At 45.9% G+C, this 12,002-nt stretch overlaps 1 protein-coding gene across 1 annotated transcript; it reads right to left on the bottom strand.

Annotated features, from left to right (window-relative positions):
• Positions 1–1,666: 1,666 nt before the first annotated feature.
• LOC116479365 (nascent polypeptide-associated complex subunit alpha, muscle-specific form-like) lies at positions 1,667–4,490 on the bottom strand. The gene is made up of 4 exons (XM_032171480.1): positions 4,439–4,490; positions 4,078–4,181; positions 3,097–3,973; positions 1,667–2,577 (listed from the first exon to the last, which is right to left on the bottom strand). The coding sequence occupies exons 1-3, from the start codon at positions 4,488–4,490 to the stop codon at positions 3,170–3,172; spliced, it is 960 nt and encodes a 319-aa protein (XP_032027371.1). The 3' UTR covers positions 1,667–2,577; positions 3,097–3,169.
• Between the last annotated feature and the right edge of the window lie 7,512 nt (positions 4,491–12,002).

The following is a 12,002-nucleotide window of genomic DNA, read 5'->3' as shown; positions in this document are numbered from 1 at the left end:
GTTAAATATTCATAAATAATGTCATGTCTTAAATGCCTGTCTGTTCCTCCAGGAGAGACATCTAAAAGGCAGAATAATATTAAAAATTAAGAGCTGTGTCATACTTCACATGACAGGCATTGGAATTGCATTAATTCTTATTATAAATTCAAAATTCAATTTCTAATGAGCTCAAGAGCACTAAACTTTAGAAAGCTGAGTGTTTTCTCTTCTGTATGCTTGCAGACCAATGGCAAAGGTTTTGATATTTGGGAAATCTGATTATTTCTTTGCCTGGTGGTTCATTGATTGACTGGGTGAAAGAATTTTTACTTCTGTGATCTCTCAGGTTTTTTTTCCATTTTCCATAAATTTGCTATGCATCACCATTTTCTTATCTTCCTCGTTTCCACCATTAAAACCTTCCCATCACTGAAGCTTTGAATGAAAAATTACTTTCAAAAATAAACTTTTTTTCATCATTTCAGTAATATTTATTATGTGTCTGATATGTGCCATGAACATGCCCGATTCTGGGGGTGTAGCAGGAAGTAAGATAATGTCCTTGCCCTTCATTGCATAGGATGGTCAGGGGAGACCTCACTGTGACGGTCACATCTAAACTAAAGGGAAGATGATAAGAACAGCATTCCTGAAACGCAGAACAACAAGTGCAAAGGCCATGAGACAGAATTGAACTTGGCTTGTTTAAGGAATGGAAATGTAACCAGAGTCAATATAGAGCACTAGGTGGGAGGAGATATGGCCACCCTTCTCTTCTCTGGACTCTGACAGCTTCCAGTCTGTGCCCTCGTCTGAAATGTATCCCAGCTATGTGTGCAGGTCCCTGACCTCCTTTATTACATGTACCTCACCCAGTGCTTACTTATAATAATCACCCAGAAACTACTTATTCAAGTATGACTACTCCATTGAAATGAGAAGTATATTACTCCAATATTTAGTAATCAACTTACAGGAAATCCTAGATAATCTTCAGGAAGCCAAGGTAGATAAGTGAGTATAATGAAATCTGAGTCCTGAAGTGTATCAGTTTATATATTATAGACACACCAAATCCCTGGTGCATTATATTATAATAACAAATATTCTCTCCCCAAACTTCAGTGGGTTAAAGCAAATGAAAAAAAGTGTTTTCATTTTGTTTTTTCTCCTTTTACTGCCTTATGTTCATTGTTGGCATACAGAGGGCCTCTGCTCCACAACGTCACTCAGGGACATAGCATAGTGTGATGCAGCAGCCACTATCTTCAACATGTGAAAAAGAAAAAAAGACATCTATGCGTGTTTTATAATTACTCAATAGTGGTATAGAATGGGGAGGTGTGAGGAGGGAAGGCAGAAGGGAATGGTGCTTGTCCCACCCACTCCCTCACTCCTAATATCAGCCAGGCTGCTATAGCTTTGTTTATTCAGTCGACGAAATTCTAGTCCAGGGCCTTCATTTGCCTCTGCAGCTGAGAGCGCACTCTTCTCTGTTAAGAGGAATGACGGGGAAGTGGAATGACAGTTGGAATTTATGAGCTTTTAAAGAGGACAGAGAGCAAAAGTTGGAGGACACATTTTGGGTGAAAATTTTTATTTGTATTCCCTGATCAGAGGAGTGGAGGGTGAAGCAGTCTCTGGCTCATCAGCCAGAAATAATAAGACATGTTACCATTCTCAGTCAACTCAGAAATTAAACACAGTTAAAGTGCATTTATTCTCTGGTCACAATGGGGCTTCACAAAATAGAAGAAAACACCCCTGTCACTTTAGGAGGCTATAACCCAGTGAGAGTTTATTTTATGACTGTTTCTTAAAGCCAGGTTTACACTAGCCAAATGAAGAACTGGGCAATTATGAATAGAGTTCATTTCCAGAAACAAAATAATTCTATGAAGTTGCTGCAGTCCAGCCTATCAGAACCAACAATTCTGTTATTTTTTAGCTTGGCCAGTTTTCCCAGGGGTGTTTCCCCACTGTGGTAATTGAAGCTGGCTGAGAAAACCAGTGGGCTGCCCGCAGAGCCTGCATCTCCAGCCCCAGGGAGCTGGAAGAAGCTCTCTCTAGCTGCGGAGAGCTCTTCAAATTGACTTCCAACCCCCTTAGGCTCGGTTCATGTTTCTCTAGTGTCTCTAGGCTTGTGGGGGAGGGATGGGGGGTGGGAGTGAATGAAGGATTTATAATTTTTTTCTGGATCGTTCTCTATTGTTTATTTTTGTTTAATCTTTTTTGTGTGTGTTTTAATGCACTGGGGCTCAGGCCGTCCTCTGGAGTTCTCTGGTAAGGAGGAATGTTGGTGACAAATAAAGTCAGGCTTCCTTTCTGATGTTGGCCAGACACTGAGGGTGGGAGCAGGACCTGCTTGGGCCCTGTGGGCGGGATGGGAAGAGGTGGGGGGACTGCCAGGCACTGCTGGCTTGGAGAAGGGGTTGCAGCTGGACTCTGAGACTTTCCTTGTGAGGTTTCTGATTTCCCAAGAGTTGGCTTTTGATCTGCAGCAGTCTGGAAAGAGGATCAGAATCCTGCCCTCAGGAGTCCCAGACCCTCCCAGGGCCTATGAGACCCCTGCATCAGTAACCTGAACAGGTGCCACTGGAAGGACAGAAGAGAAGACAGCGCTTTAAAAATCAGTGGGAAAGGACGAGGGGGCGGGGCAGAGGAGTACAGGACCCCTCTGCCTGCTTCTGCACAGAAAGGACTACAAGGGCAGGGATAAGTCTGGGGCACCCAAGTTTGCTTTCCTGAGTCCCCCCAGACTTGCACACAAGTGCATTGAGGAAAGAAATCAGACAGCGCAGGAAAAGCATGGATTGAAACATAAAATGTTCCTCTATCCCTATGTCCCATTCCTTTTCCCTTTCCCGAGGTCATCACTGTTAAGTTTCTGGTGTGGCATATGTATCTCTCCCCGCTTTTTGTACATCTTGTTACCGCGCCCCCACCCCCACCCCATGTACAAATGTCACTATAGATCTTTCTATGCTAAGCCACATGGGCCCCTTAACCTCACACGTATCTCTCCCCACTTTTTTGCATCTGGGGACCACGCCCCCCACCCCAGCCCCATGTGCAAATAGATCTTTCTATACTAAGCCGCATGGGCCTCTTTACCTCAGGTGTTCCCAGCAATCAAGATCAGAGCAGGGTGTGCCCCATAGGCTGGGGGTTGGAGATTGCTGGCCCCTCATCGCCCCGCAGGGCCTCGGGAGGATGAAGGGGCCAACTCGGTCTCTGCTCCCTGGGGATCTGGCCGGAATTCCGGAATTCTTGCCGCCCAGCGCCAAGAAAGCGGGTGGCCACATCGAAGTTTCTCAACGGGAGGAGCGGATTCGTCTGGAGACGCCGCCTTCTCCCCGCGCCTCTTCTTCCAGCACCGCCACACGGGCCCTGGAAGGATCCCGCACCCTCCGCTCAGTCCCCGCTTAGTCTCTGCTCCGGGCTGGGGGCTTTCTCCACCTGCCCGGGCCGGGGCGCCAGAGGGGACGAGGGGGGACTGCAGGGAAAGGGGCGGGTTCGGGGGCACTGCGCGGGGCAGGAGGTGGTGGAGCCGGTGGTTGGCATCGCTGGAGGCAGAGGGGACCAGGAGCGGGAGAAACCGGGGCCGGAAAGGCGAGGCGGGGCTGGGGCTGGGGCTGGGGCGGCTGCGGGGCGGGGAGGGGGATGCCGAGGGGCCGGGCTGGGGCAAGGTCTGCAGGTGCGGCGGGCGGATCAGCTGCACCCGCTGCAGACGCGGTCGGTGAAACGTCGTCCCGGCCCCAGCGCGAGCAGCGGCTCCGGGTGGACCTCGCAGGGATGAGGAGCGGCCGGATCCTGCCGACTCCACTGCTCGGGGCCGCCCCAGGGTGTGGGCGGCCGGCAGGGACCGCGGGTGAGCGTTGGGCAGGTCTCGGGACTCTCTCCGGACGTGCAGTCCGGGGCCGCGCCGGGTGCTGGGCGCGCTACACAGCCAAGGTGAGGCAGCAGCGGCGTCTGCGGTGCTGGCGCTCGGCTTTTAGGAAGCTCCCCCACTCCGCCCCCCACCGCGGTCTCTGGGGGTCCAGGCGGAGGGAGCTGACCCTGGAGTCTGGAGATCTTGAGGGTGCGCAGGTGCACCTGGAGCGCAGGTGCAGGGCTCCTGGGCTCAGATGGGCGGGTCCTGCTGGGAGTCGTGGCGCCTTTGGGGCCAGCTGGGGGCTCCAGCCTCTCCAGGGTGTTGTCTGAGAGTGGATAAGAGGGTGTGGGTAAGAGAAAGGTTCTGAGGATCCACAGTGTCCCACTTCCTATCCCTATGTCAGCCAAACTGTGGTACTAGCCCGGTGTCTGGTTCATTTTGGCTCCAACCGTTGAGTACCCACCCTGCCTCAGCTCAGATCACCTGCGCGAATAGAAAATGGCAGCAACCTTTGCGTAGCATCCCTATAGCCATTCCCCACCAGACACAGGTGCCCGTCAGGGTCTCAGAGTGGGGAATCACATCCTCCTTTCCTGGAACCCTTTCCACCTGAGAGCTCTTCAAGCCGAGCCATCAACGCGAGGGACTGAACATTGCTGAGAGAAACGGAAAAGTTGCTTTTGCTTTCCTAGATGCCTCACGCACAGCCTCGAGTTCCCTGGAAACCCATGGCCTTTGAAGCTGATGGCTCCCAACTAGACCCAGATTTTCACACACATGCCCTCTATGGTTTAGAAAGAGTGTCCTATTTCTCCCTGGAGCTCCAAGTATACAAACATGATTTGAGAGGGGGGAATTGATAGGGGTCAGGATAATTTTCCTTTCCTGTAATTTTTGTTTGTTTGTTTTTTTGTTTTTGTGACTGAGTCTGGCTCTGTCACCCAGGTTGGCGTGCCAGATCTCAGTGGCGAGATCTTGGCTCACTGCAACCTTTGACTCTAGGGTTCAAGCGATTCTTCCATCTCATCCTGCTGAGTAGCTGGGAATACAGGCACGTGCCACCATGCCTGGCTTTTTTTTTTTTTTGTATTTTTAGTAGAGATGGGGTTTCAACAAGTTGGCCAGGCTGGTTTCAAACTCCTGACCTTAAGTGATCCGCCTGCCTCGGGTTCCCAATGTGCTCGGATTACAGGCCTGAGCCACCAAACCCGGCCTCTTTTCCAAATACATATGCTGAGACAGCATCTTGTTCTGCTGTCCAGGCTGTAGTGCAGTGGCAGGATCTTGGCTCACTGCAACCTCCACCTCCCAGGTTCAAGCAGTTCTCTTGCCTCAGCCTCCTGAGTAGCTGGGATTACAGGCTCCCACCATCATGCCTGGCTAATTTTTGTATTTTTAGTAGAGATGGGGTTTCACCATGTTGGCCTGGCTGGTCTCGAACTCCTGACCTCAAGTGATCTGCCCACCTTGGCCTCTCAGAGTGCTGGAATGACAGGCCTGAGCCACCGTGCCTGGGCTCTTTTCTGTAATTTTTAAAAAGGTAAAATGCATCTTTAGGAGCAGGGTTCAGACTAAAGCTTGGTGAGTGAATAGGGAGTGACCTGGAGCTATTTTGAGTGAGTTGCTCTGAAGGTTTCCTTGAGAAGGCTGACTTTGGAGCAGAGGCTTGAATGAAGAGAGGAAGGAGAGCTGTGAATACTTAGGAGAAGCTGTCCAGGCAGGAGAGGGCGAGTGAAACTGGAATAAGCTTTGTGTGCTGGAGAAACAACAGGATGGCCAGGGGCGGAAGCAGAGGGAGAGCAGTTGGAAGAAAGTGATCGGGGCAGACCCGCGTGGACCCTGATAGGACATGTGTGGCTGATGCTGAAGTTTCCCTACCTCAGTATCTGTTCTCCACTCTCTTTGTCAGCATAGAAGTCTCTGTTTTTAGCTTGACAGAATAATGACTATATTTTCCAGCTTATTTTTTTACTCCTCATAAGGCAGGTATCCCTGTGATTAACACTTGATATGGCTGAGAGTGGTGCCTGAAATTTCCTTGATTTTTTTTTTTAACTTTTTAGATTCAGGAGGGACACATGCAGGTTTATAATATGGGTGTGTTGTGTGATGCTGAGGTTTGAGGTATGACTGGCCCACCACCCCAGTAATGAGCACAGCAGCCAATAGATAGTTTTTGGACCCTTGTTCCCTTCCCACCTTCCCCGTTTCATAGTCCCCAGTGTCTGTTGTTCCCGTCTTTAAGTCCATGTGCACCCAATGTTTAGCTCCCACTTAGAAGTGAGACCATGCAGCGTTTGTTTTGAAATGTTCTTAATGGAAGGAAACATGTCCCTCCGACATCCTGGTGGCTAGAATGTGGGTGTCATGACTGGATTACCAGCATCTATTTGGGGCCACACAATGAGCTTAGGAATGGAAGTTTGGCACAGTGAAGCCACAAGAGAAGAGAATCTGGGTCTCTGGGACTAGACTTGGGCTGATTGCCTCTAGGCTACAGTGGCATGAGAGAGAAATGAAACTCCTCTCTTGTTTAAGACACTGCATTTTTGGAACCTTCTGTGACTCACAGCTCAGTCTAATCCTGTTTGATATACCAAGGTAAGAACTTCAAATTTTATTCTAATCCCAAGGAAATATTTGGAGAATTTTGTGCCAGGGAGGGACGTAACGTGTTCAACAAAGGCTCACTCTGGCTTCTAGGAGAGATCAGGCACCAAGGCCCAAGAGTAGAAGTAGGTCAACTGGTTGAGGGCTCTTGCAGTTATCCAGGTAGAAGGTGATGGTTGAATTAGACTATGGTGGAAGTGCGGTAGGTGGTGGTAAGTGGTCGTATTTGAAGTGGATTTATGTACTGTGTATTTTTGGTTTATCAAATGTATTTTTTTTTTAAATCTGGGGATATCATTTATATGCATTAAAACACACCCATTTTCAGTGCACAGTTAATACATTTTGGCAACTACATACATCTGTTCAAACACCATCACAATCAACATACAGAATACTCCATCCTGAAAGTTTCCTCATTCCCTTTCACAGTCAGTACTCCCACAGACTCCAGACCCAGCAAACACCAATTTGCTTTCTGTCACTATACATTAGATCTGCCTTTTCTGGACTATCATGTAAGTAGATTCATACAGCATATTGTTTCTAGCTTCTTTCACTTCACAAATGTTTATGAGATTCATCCTGTTGTTATGTGAATCGGTGACTCACTTCATTTTTAGTGCAGAGTAGTGTTTGTTGCTGGGAGTTGATTTACCGCCATTTGTTTACTTTCTCATGTGTTCATGAACATTGCATTGTTTCTAGGAGTTGCTGTTATGAACAAAACTACTACAAACATTCATGGATAAATCTTTGTGTGGTCATATGCTTTAATTTGTCTCTGGCAAATGCTAAGAGCAGAATAATTGGGCAATATTATAAGTGTAAATTTAAGCATGTAAGAAACTGTCAACCTTTTCTCTAACTGATGTATTAGGTTGGTGCAGAAGTAATTGTGTGTGTGTGTTTTTGTCATAAAAGGAATGGCAAAAACTGCAATTACTTTTGCACCAACCTAATGATTCCCAGTTGCTCCTCACTCTCACCAAATCTTTGTATTGCCAGTTTAAACAATTCTATCCTTTACTTGCAGAACTCTGCTGCTAATGTGCCCAGCTAAAAAGAAAATAAAACAAACCGACAAACACAAAATGCTGTATTTCCCAGCAGTGCAGTCAGCTGACAAGGTCTGGCCAATGAGAGGCCAGTGGAAGTTCCTGGGCGGGACTTCCGGCAATTCCCATAAACTGGGCTGAGTTTCCACTCTCCAGGATGGTGGCCCAGGAAACTTAATACCTGGGAGAGTTCTTGTCTTATCCCCAGGGCTTGTGAGCAGGCTTGGCTCTCAGCTGGAGCTGGTCTGCTTCTGGTGGATTGTGGCCCTGTATGGGCAACTGAGGCAGCTCTTGGTCCTTGATCTCCTCACCTTGTTGCGTTAGCAAAGTGGTTCCATCTTAGCAAAAGATTTCACTCCTTGCACCCTCATCTGGACGTATGGGGAATCATACTTTTCGGGGCTGTGGCTAACCTTGCCCAAAGCTTTTCTGTATTTGGGTTTTGGTGGATCCTGGGTCTACAGCCAAAGGGATGCAAGGCCTGAGTGGGGCAGAGATTCAGGTTCCTTGGCTGGTTTACCCAAGGATGGGGAAGGGAACATGAGAATTTAAATGAGAGAAGTGTGGGTCTTGGGTCAGGGCTGTGCACGGAAAGCAAAGCCTGAATGAGAGAGGAGGAAGTAAAAGGCCATTTAAGTAAACTACACGTTCCATCATTCAGACAGACAACACCTTCAACTCATGCTTAACTTGGCAAATTGTCATTAGATACAGATAATAATCGATGGATCTTGTAGCGTCATTTACTGGCAGTTCCCAGAAGGAAGATGACATTTCAAACCAAATGGAGTTCAAAATTTCTGCTGCTCATTCGTGAACTGCTTCTGGCCTAACTCAGTTCCCAAGAGTCCTGTTAGTAATTCTGCCTTTGTCTTTTTCTTTCCTTTTACTTTAGCATTGGAGCCCCAAGGGCTCACCATCAGAATAGACTCTTCTCACCAATACCTTACCTACCTGGGATCTGTTGTATGAGAAATTCAGAAACCCCCTTTTTCCATAAGGAAACCATCAGGAACTAAATCATTTTTTACATACAAAGCTAAGTGGTTTTCAATATTACATGTTAACTACAGACCTTTATCATGGAAAATGTTGTGCCTCTGGACTTATGGCAACCTCAAAATATTTAGGACAAACCATTAAGTTTACTTGTAAATGAAAGCTAAAAGCCTACATTTTCCAGGTGAGAAAATCTACCTGAGCTGACCCAAAGTGCAGTTTTATTTTACATTATGGAAGGAATTATCACAGCACCATGAAAAAAATAACCATGCTCTTAGCAGACCCCTGAGAGGTGAGAATGCAGCTGCTGGCTTCAGGGGATCTTGCCCTGTGTGTCTCAGAACTGGAGCTTGTGGGAAGGTCTTGGTGGCTCACACCTGTAATCTCAGCGCTTTGGGAGACCCAAGCAGGAGGATCACTTGAGGTCAGGAGTTCGAGACCAGCCTGGGCAACATGGCGAAACCCTGTCTCTACTGAAAATACAGAAATTAGCCGGGCATGATGGCACGTGCCAGTAGTCTCAACTGCTTGAATCCACAGAGGTTGCAGTGAGCCAAGATCCTGCCACTGCACTCCAGCCTAGGTGACAGAGTGAGACTCTGACTCAAAAACAACAATAACAAAAGAACTGGAGCTTCTGTTCAGATAGTTCATTTTCTGATGGGATTGCTGGGATGAAAGTCAATGGACCAGTCAGAAGGGACCTACAAGGGGCTCTATTATGCTATTTGGCAAGAAAATGAGAAAGTAGAGGACAGGCTGGATGAATAGGGTGCCATTGGCTTTTAATGGGCTCACGAAAATTCTTAGCTCAGTGAATTCTGGTTGGATGTAGTGTTGTCATCTGGCAGCCTTCCAAACCAGTCAAACAAGGAGGTATTGTCAATGCTGATGTGACCTCACCTGCAGTTCTATCATTTTTTCTTCATCCTGAGTTACTTACCTGCATAGTCAACTACTGGTATGAGAGCATGAGGTGGGTGAGACCCTGCTTGGTGTTTTGAAGATGTGTATTTAAGAAGAGACAAAGCATTTCCAACCGCAGGGAGACAGTCATGTGGATGCACATATACACAAGCAAGTCCCTCTAAATTCTGTCCTAATAGAAAAGGGTTGGCCAGCAATTGAACCAAAAAAAAAAAGATGAAAGCAACATAATGTGTTAGTTTCCCACTGCTGCTCTAACACATAACTACACACTTCCTGCTTTAAAACAATGTAAGTTTATTCTTTACAATTCTGGAGGTCAGAAGTGTGAAATGCATCTCACAAGGTTAAAACCAAGATGTTGGCAAGACTGGTTCCTTTTGAAGGCTTTAGGAGATGTTTCCTTTTCTTGCCTTGTCCAGCTTCTAGAGTTTACTTTTTCTTTTTAATTGCTTTACTCATGTTCTCTTTAAAGCCAGCAGCCTCACATCTTCACATCTGTCTTCACTTTGCTTGTCACATCCCCTGTGACAATGTCCCGTATATAGACCCCTGTAATTATATATAAATCTATAGAGATTTTCTGCTTCTCACTTTTTATAGAAAGCAATTACTGCATCCAGATTTGGGTAAAATCCAGAACCAGCTGCTGTAAATAAGGTCATAAAGGAAGAAAGATAAATCAATGACTTCAGGATGTCAGAACAAGACAGTGGATAGGATCTCTCACAGATAAAAGGAGGCAGTAGAGTGTTAGTTCATTGAATGGACTTTGTTTAGAACCAGGTGTTTGAAATTGTGTCCCCATCACTTACTAGCCTTGTATTTTAAACAAGTGACTTAACTCTTTTTACCTCAGTCTCCTTTTCTGTAAAATAGTATCTACTTTGCAGGATTCTTTAAGGATGAATTGAATTAATAAATGCAAAGTGTTTCCACAACGCCTAGCATATAATAAATAATTCTTAGTTATTGCAATGACATTTCACTTATTGGATTCTGCTGATGATACATTCATGATAATCTCCAGACAATATTGATCTCTTCTTTTCTCTGAACTCTGGCAATGTGTAAAACTTTATTCAAACAGTTTAATTTGGATTTTCTTTTACTGTTTGTTAGTTTATATTTCATCTATCTATCTATATATATTTCCAACAATAACTTTTTCTTTTTCTAAATCATAAGTCCCTCAAGGCCATGGCTATGTTTGTCTTTCACTTTTTTGTTGTTGTTGTTTTTTCCCAACCTTGACTTTTGATTGCCTTGATAAGTTAATTCACATAGAGACCTACACTTAAGTTTGTGCTTTGTAAGAAAGTTATGTTTGTACATTGAAGAAAAGCGTTGACCAAGCAATTTAGTCGTGTAAGCATAAATGCTGAAGGGATGTTGATGGTACTTGAAATTGTGCTGTTTGGGCATTTGAGAAATACCTATTCACATGCATGCCATTGATATGACCATGATAACATACTTTCAATGAATCATGAAAGCATGTTCTCTAGGAATATGTCACATCACCAGGCACCATGTGTTTCATCTTCCTTCATGTGCTTGAAAACAATGGTCTGCATTGGGAAAAGGATGCGCAATATTCCATACATGATGTTGACCCCCTCAGTCTAGTTAGGATTACTGGTATGTTACTATTTACAGAGGAAGAAAGGTCAGGTCTGGGGCTATAAACTGATCCTGGTTCTGCTCAAGTGAACTATGAGGAACCCACATCTATTTCCCAGCCCTACTTTTTTCAGTGTTGGTCACATCTAAGGCAAACTCCTCAGTATGATGAGAGGGCTAGAACAGGATATAAATGAGGGAAGTGGGCTGGGCCAGGGGAAGAGGTGGACAACAGGGAATGGTGGGAACTGTGGGGAACCTTAGAATGTAGGCACCCACCAAAGATAACAGTGACCACGCAGATCCAGCTGCATGTCTGGGTGGACATGCATGCCAGCTAAGTGGAGGGAGCTGGGGCAGGGGCAGGGCCATATTCCTGGTTGGGTAACTTATGGATACTTCCTACAATATCCCTGTCTTACGGACGTCATTGATGAAGACTCAGTATCTAAAGTAAGCATATTGGACATTCAATGTGTAACCAAAAAGCAGGTCAGTTGCTTGTCGCATGCAGAGTCCAATTAACCAGAGTGAGGTCTGGTATAAAAAAAGTAAATTTATTCTGAAGCTAGCTTGGGGGAAGGGGCACAAAGCATCTTTAAGGATGAAATGAGTTAATGTGCCGTTTCCCTTTTGGAGCAGAAAGCAAACACTTCCATAAGGCAGTGAGGGTAAGTGAGCAAGGGACAGGTTCCTCCTGCTATCTCAGTGCCTTATCTACCTGACAGTTGAGTTGGCACCTTCCTGGGCAGAAGTAAGATGTAAAAGTGGTTAAGCAGGCATACTTTTGATATACCCTCCCGGAGGCTGGAAGTTCCCAGGCAACCCCTGGAAGTGAATATTCCATAGCGGGAATGATTGGGTCTGTAAATCGATTGTTAGCTCTTCAGGAATTAGATGATACTTCTTGCCCTCTAAGAAGTATC

The sequence above is a fragment of the Hylobates moloch genome, unplaced genomic scaffold, assembly GCF_009828535.3.
Source record: "Hylobates moloch isolate HMO894 unplaced genomic scaffold, HMol_V3 SCAFFOLD_12, whole genome shotgun sequence".
NCBI lineage: Eukaryota > Metazoa > Chordata > Mammalia > Primates > Hylobatidae > Hylobates > Hylobates moloch.
The sequence above is the reverse complement of the archived record's forward strand: the minus strand, read 5'-3'. Positions and strand labels throughout refer to the sequence as shown.

Coding starts and splice junctions, on each gene's coding strand:
- LOC116479365 (XM_032171480.1), bottom strand. CDS start 4,490: ATGGCTCGGCTTGAAGAGCTCTCAGGTGGAAAGGGTTCCAGGAAAGGA. Junction 4,182..4,438: donor GGGTTCCAGGAAAGGAGGAT/GTGATTCCCCAC, acceptor ATCCACTCTCAG/ACAACACCCTGGAGAGGCTG. Junction 3,974..4,077: donor GCCCTGCACCTGCGCTCCAG/GTGCACCTGCGC, acceptor GCTTCCTAAAAG/CCGAGCGCCAGCACCGCAGA.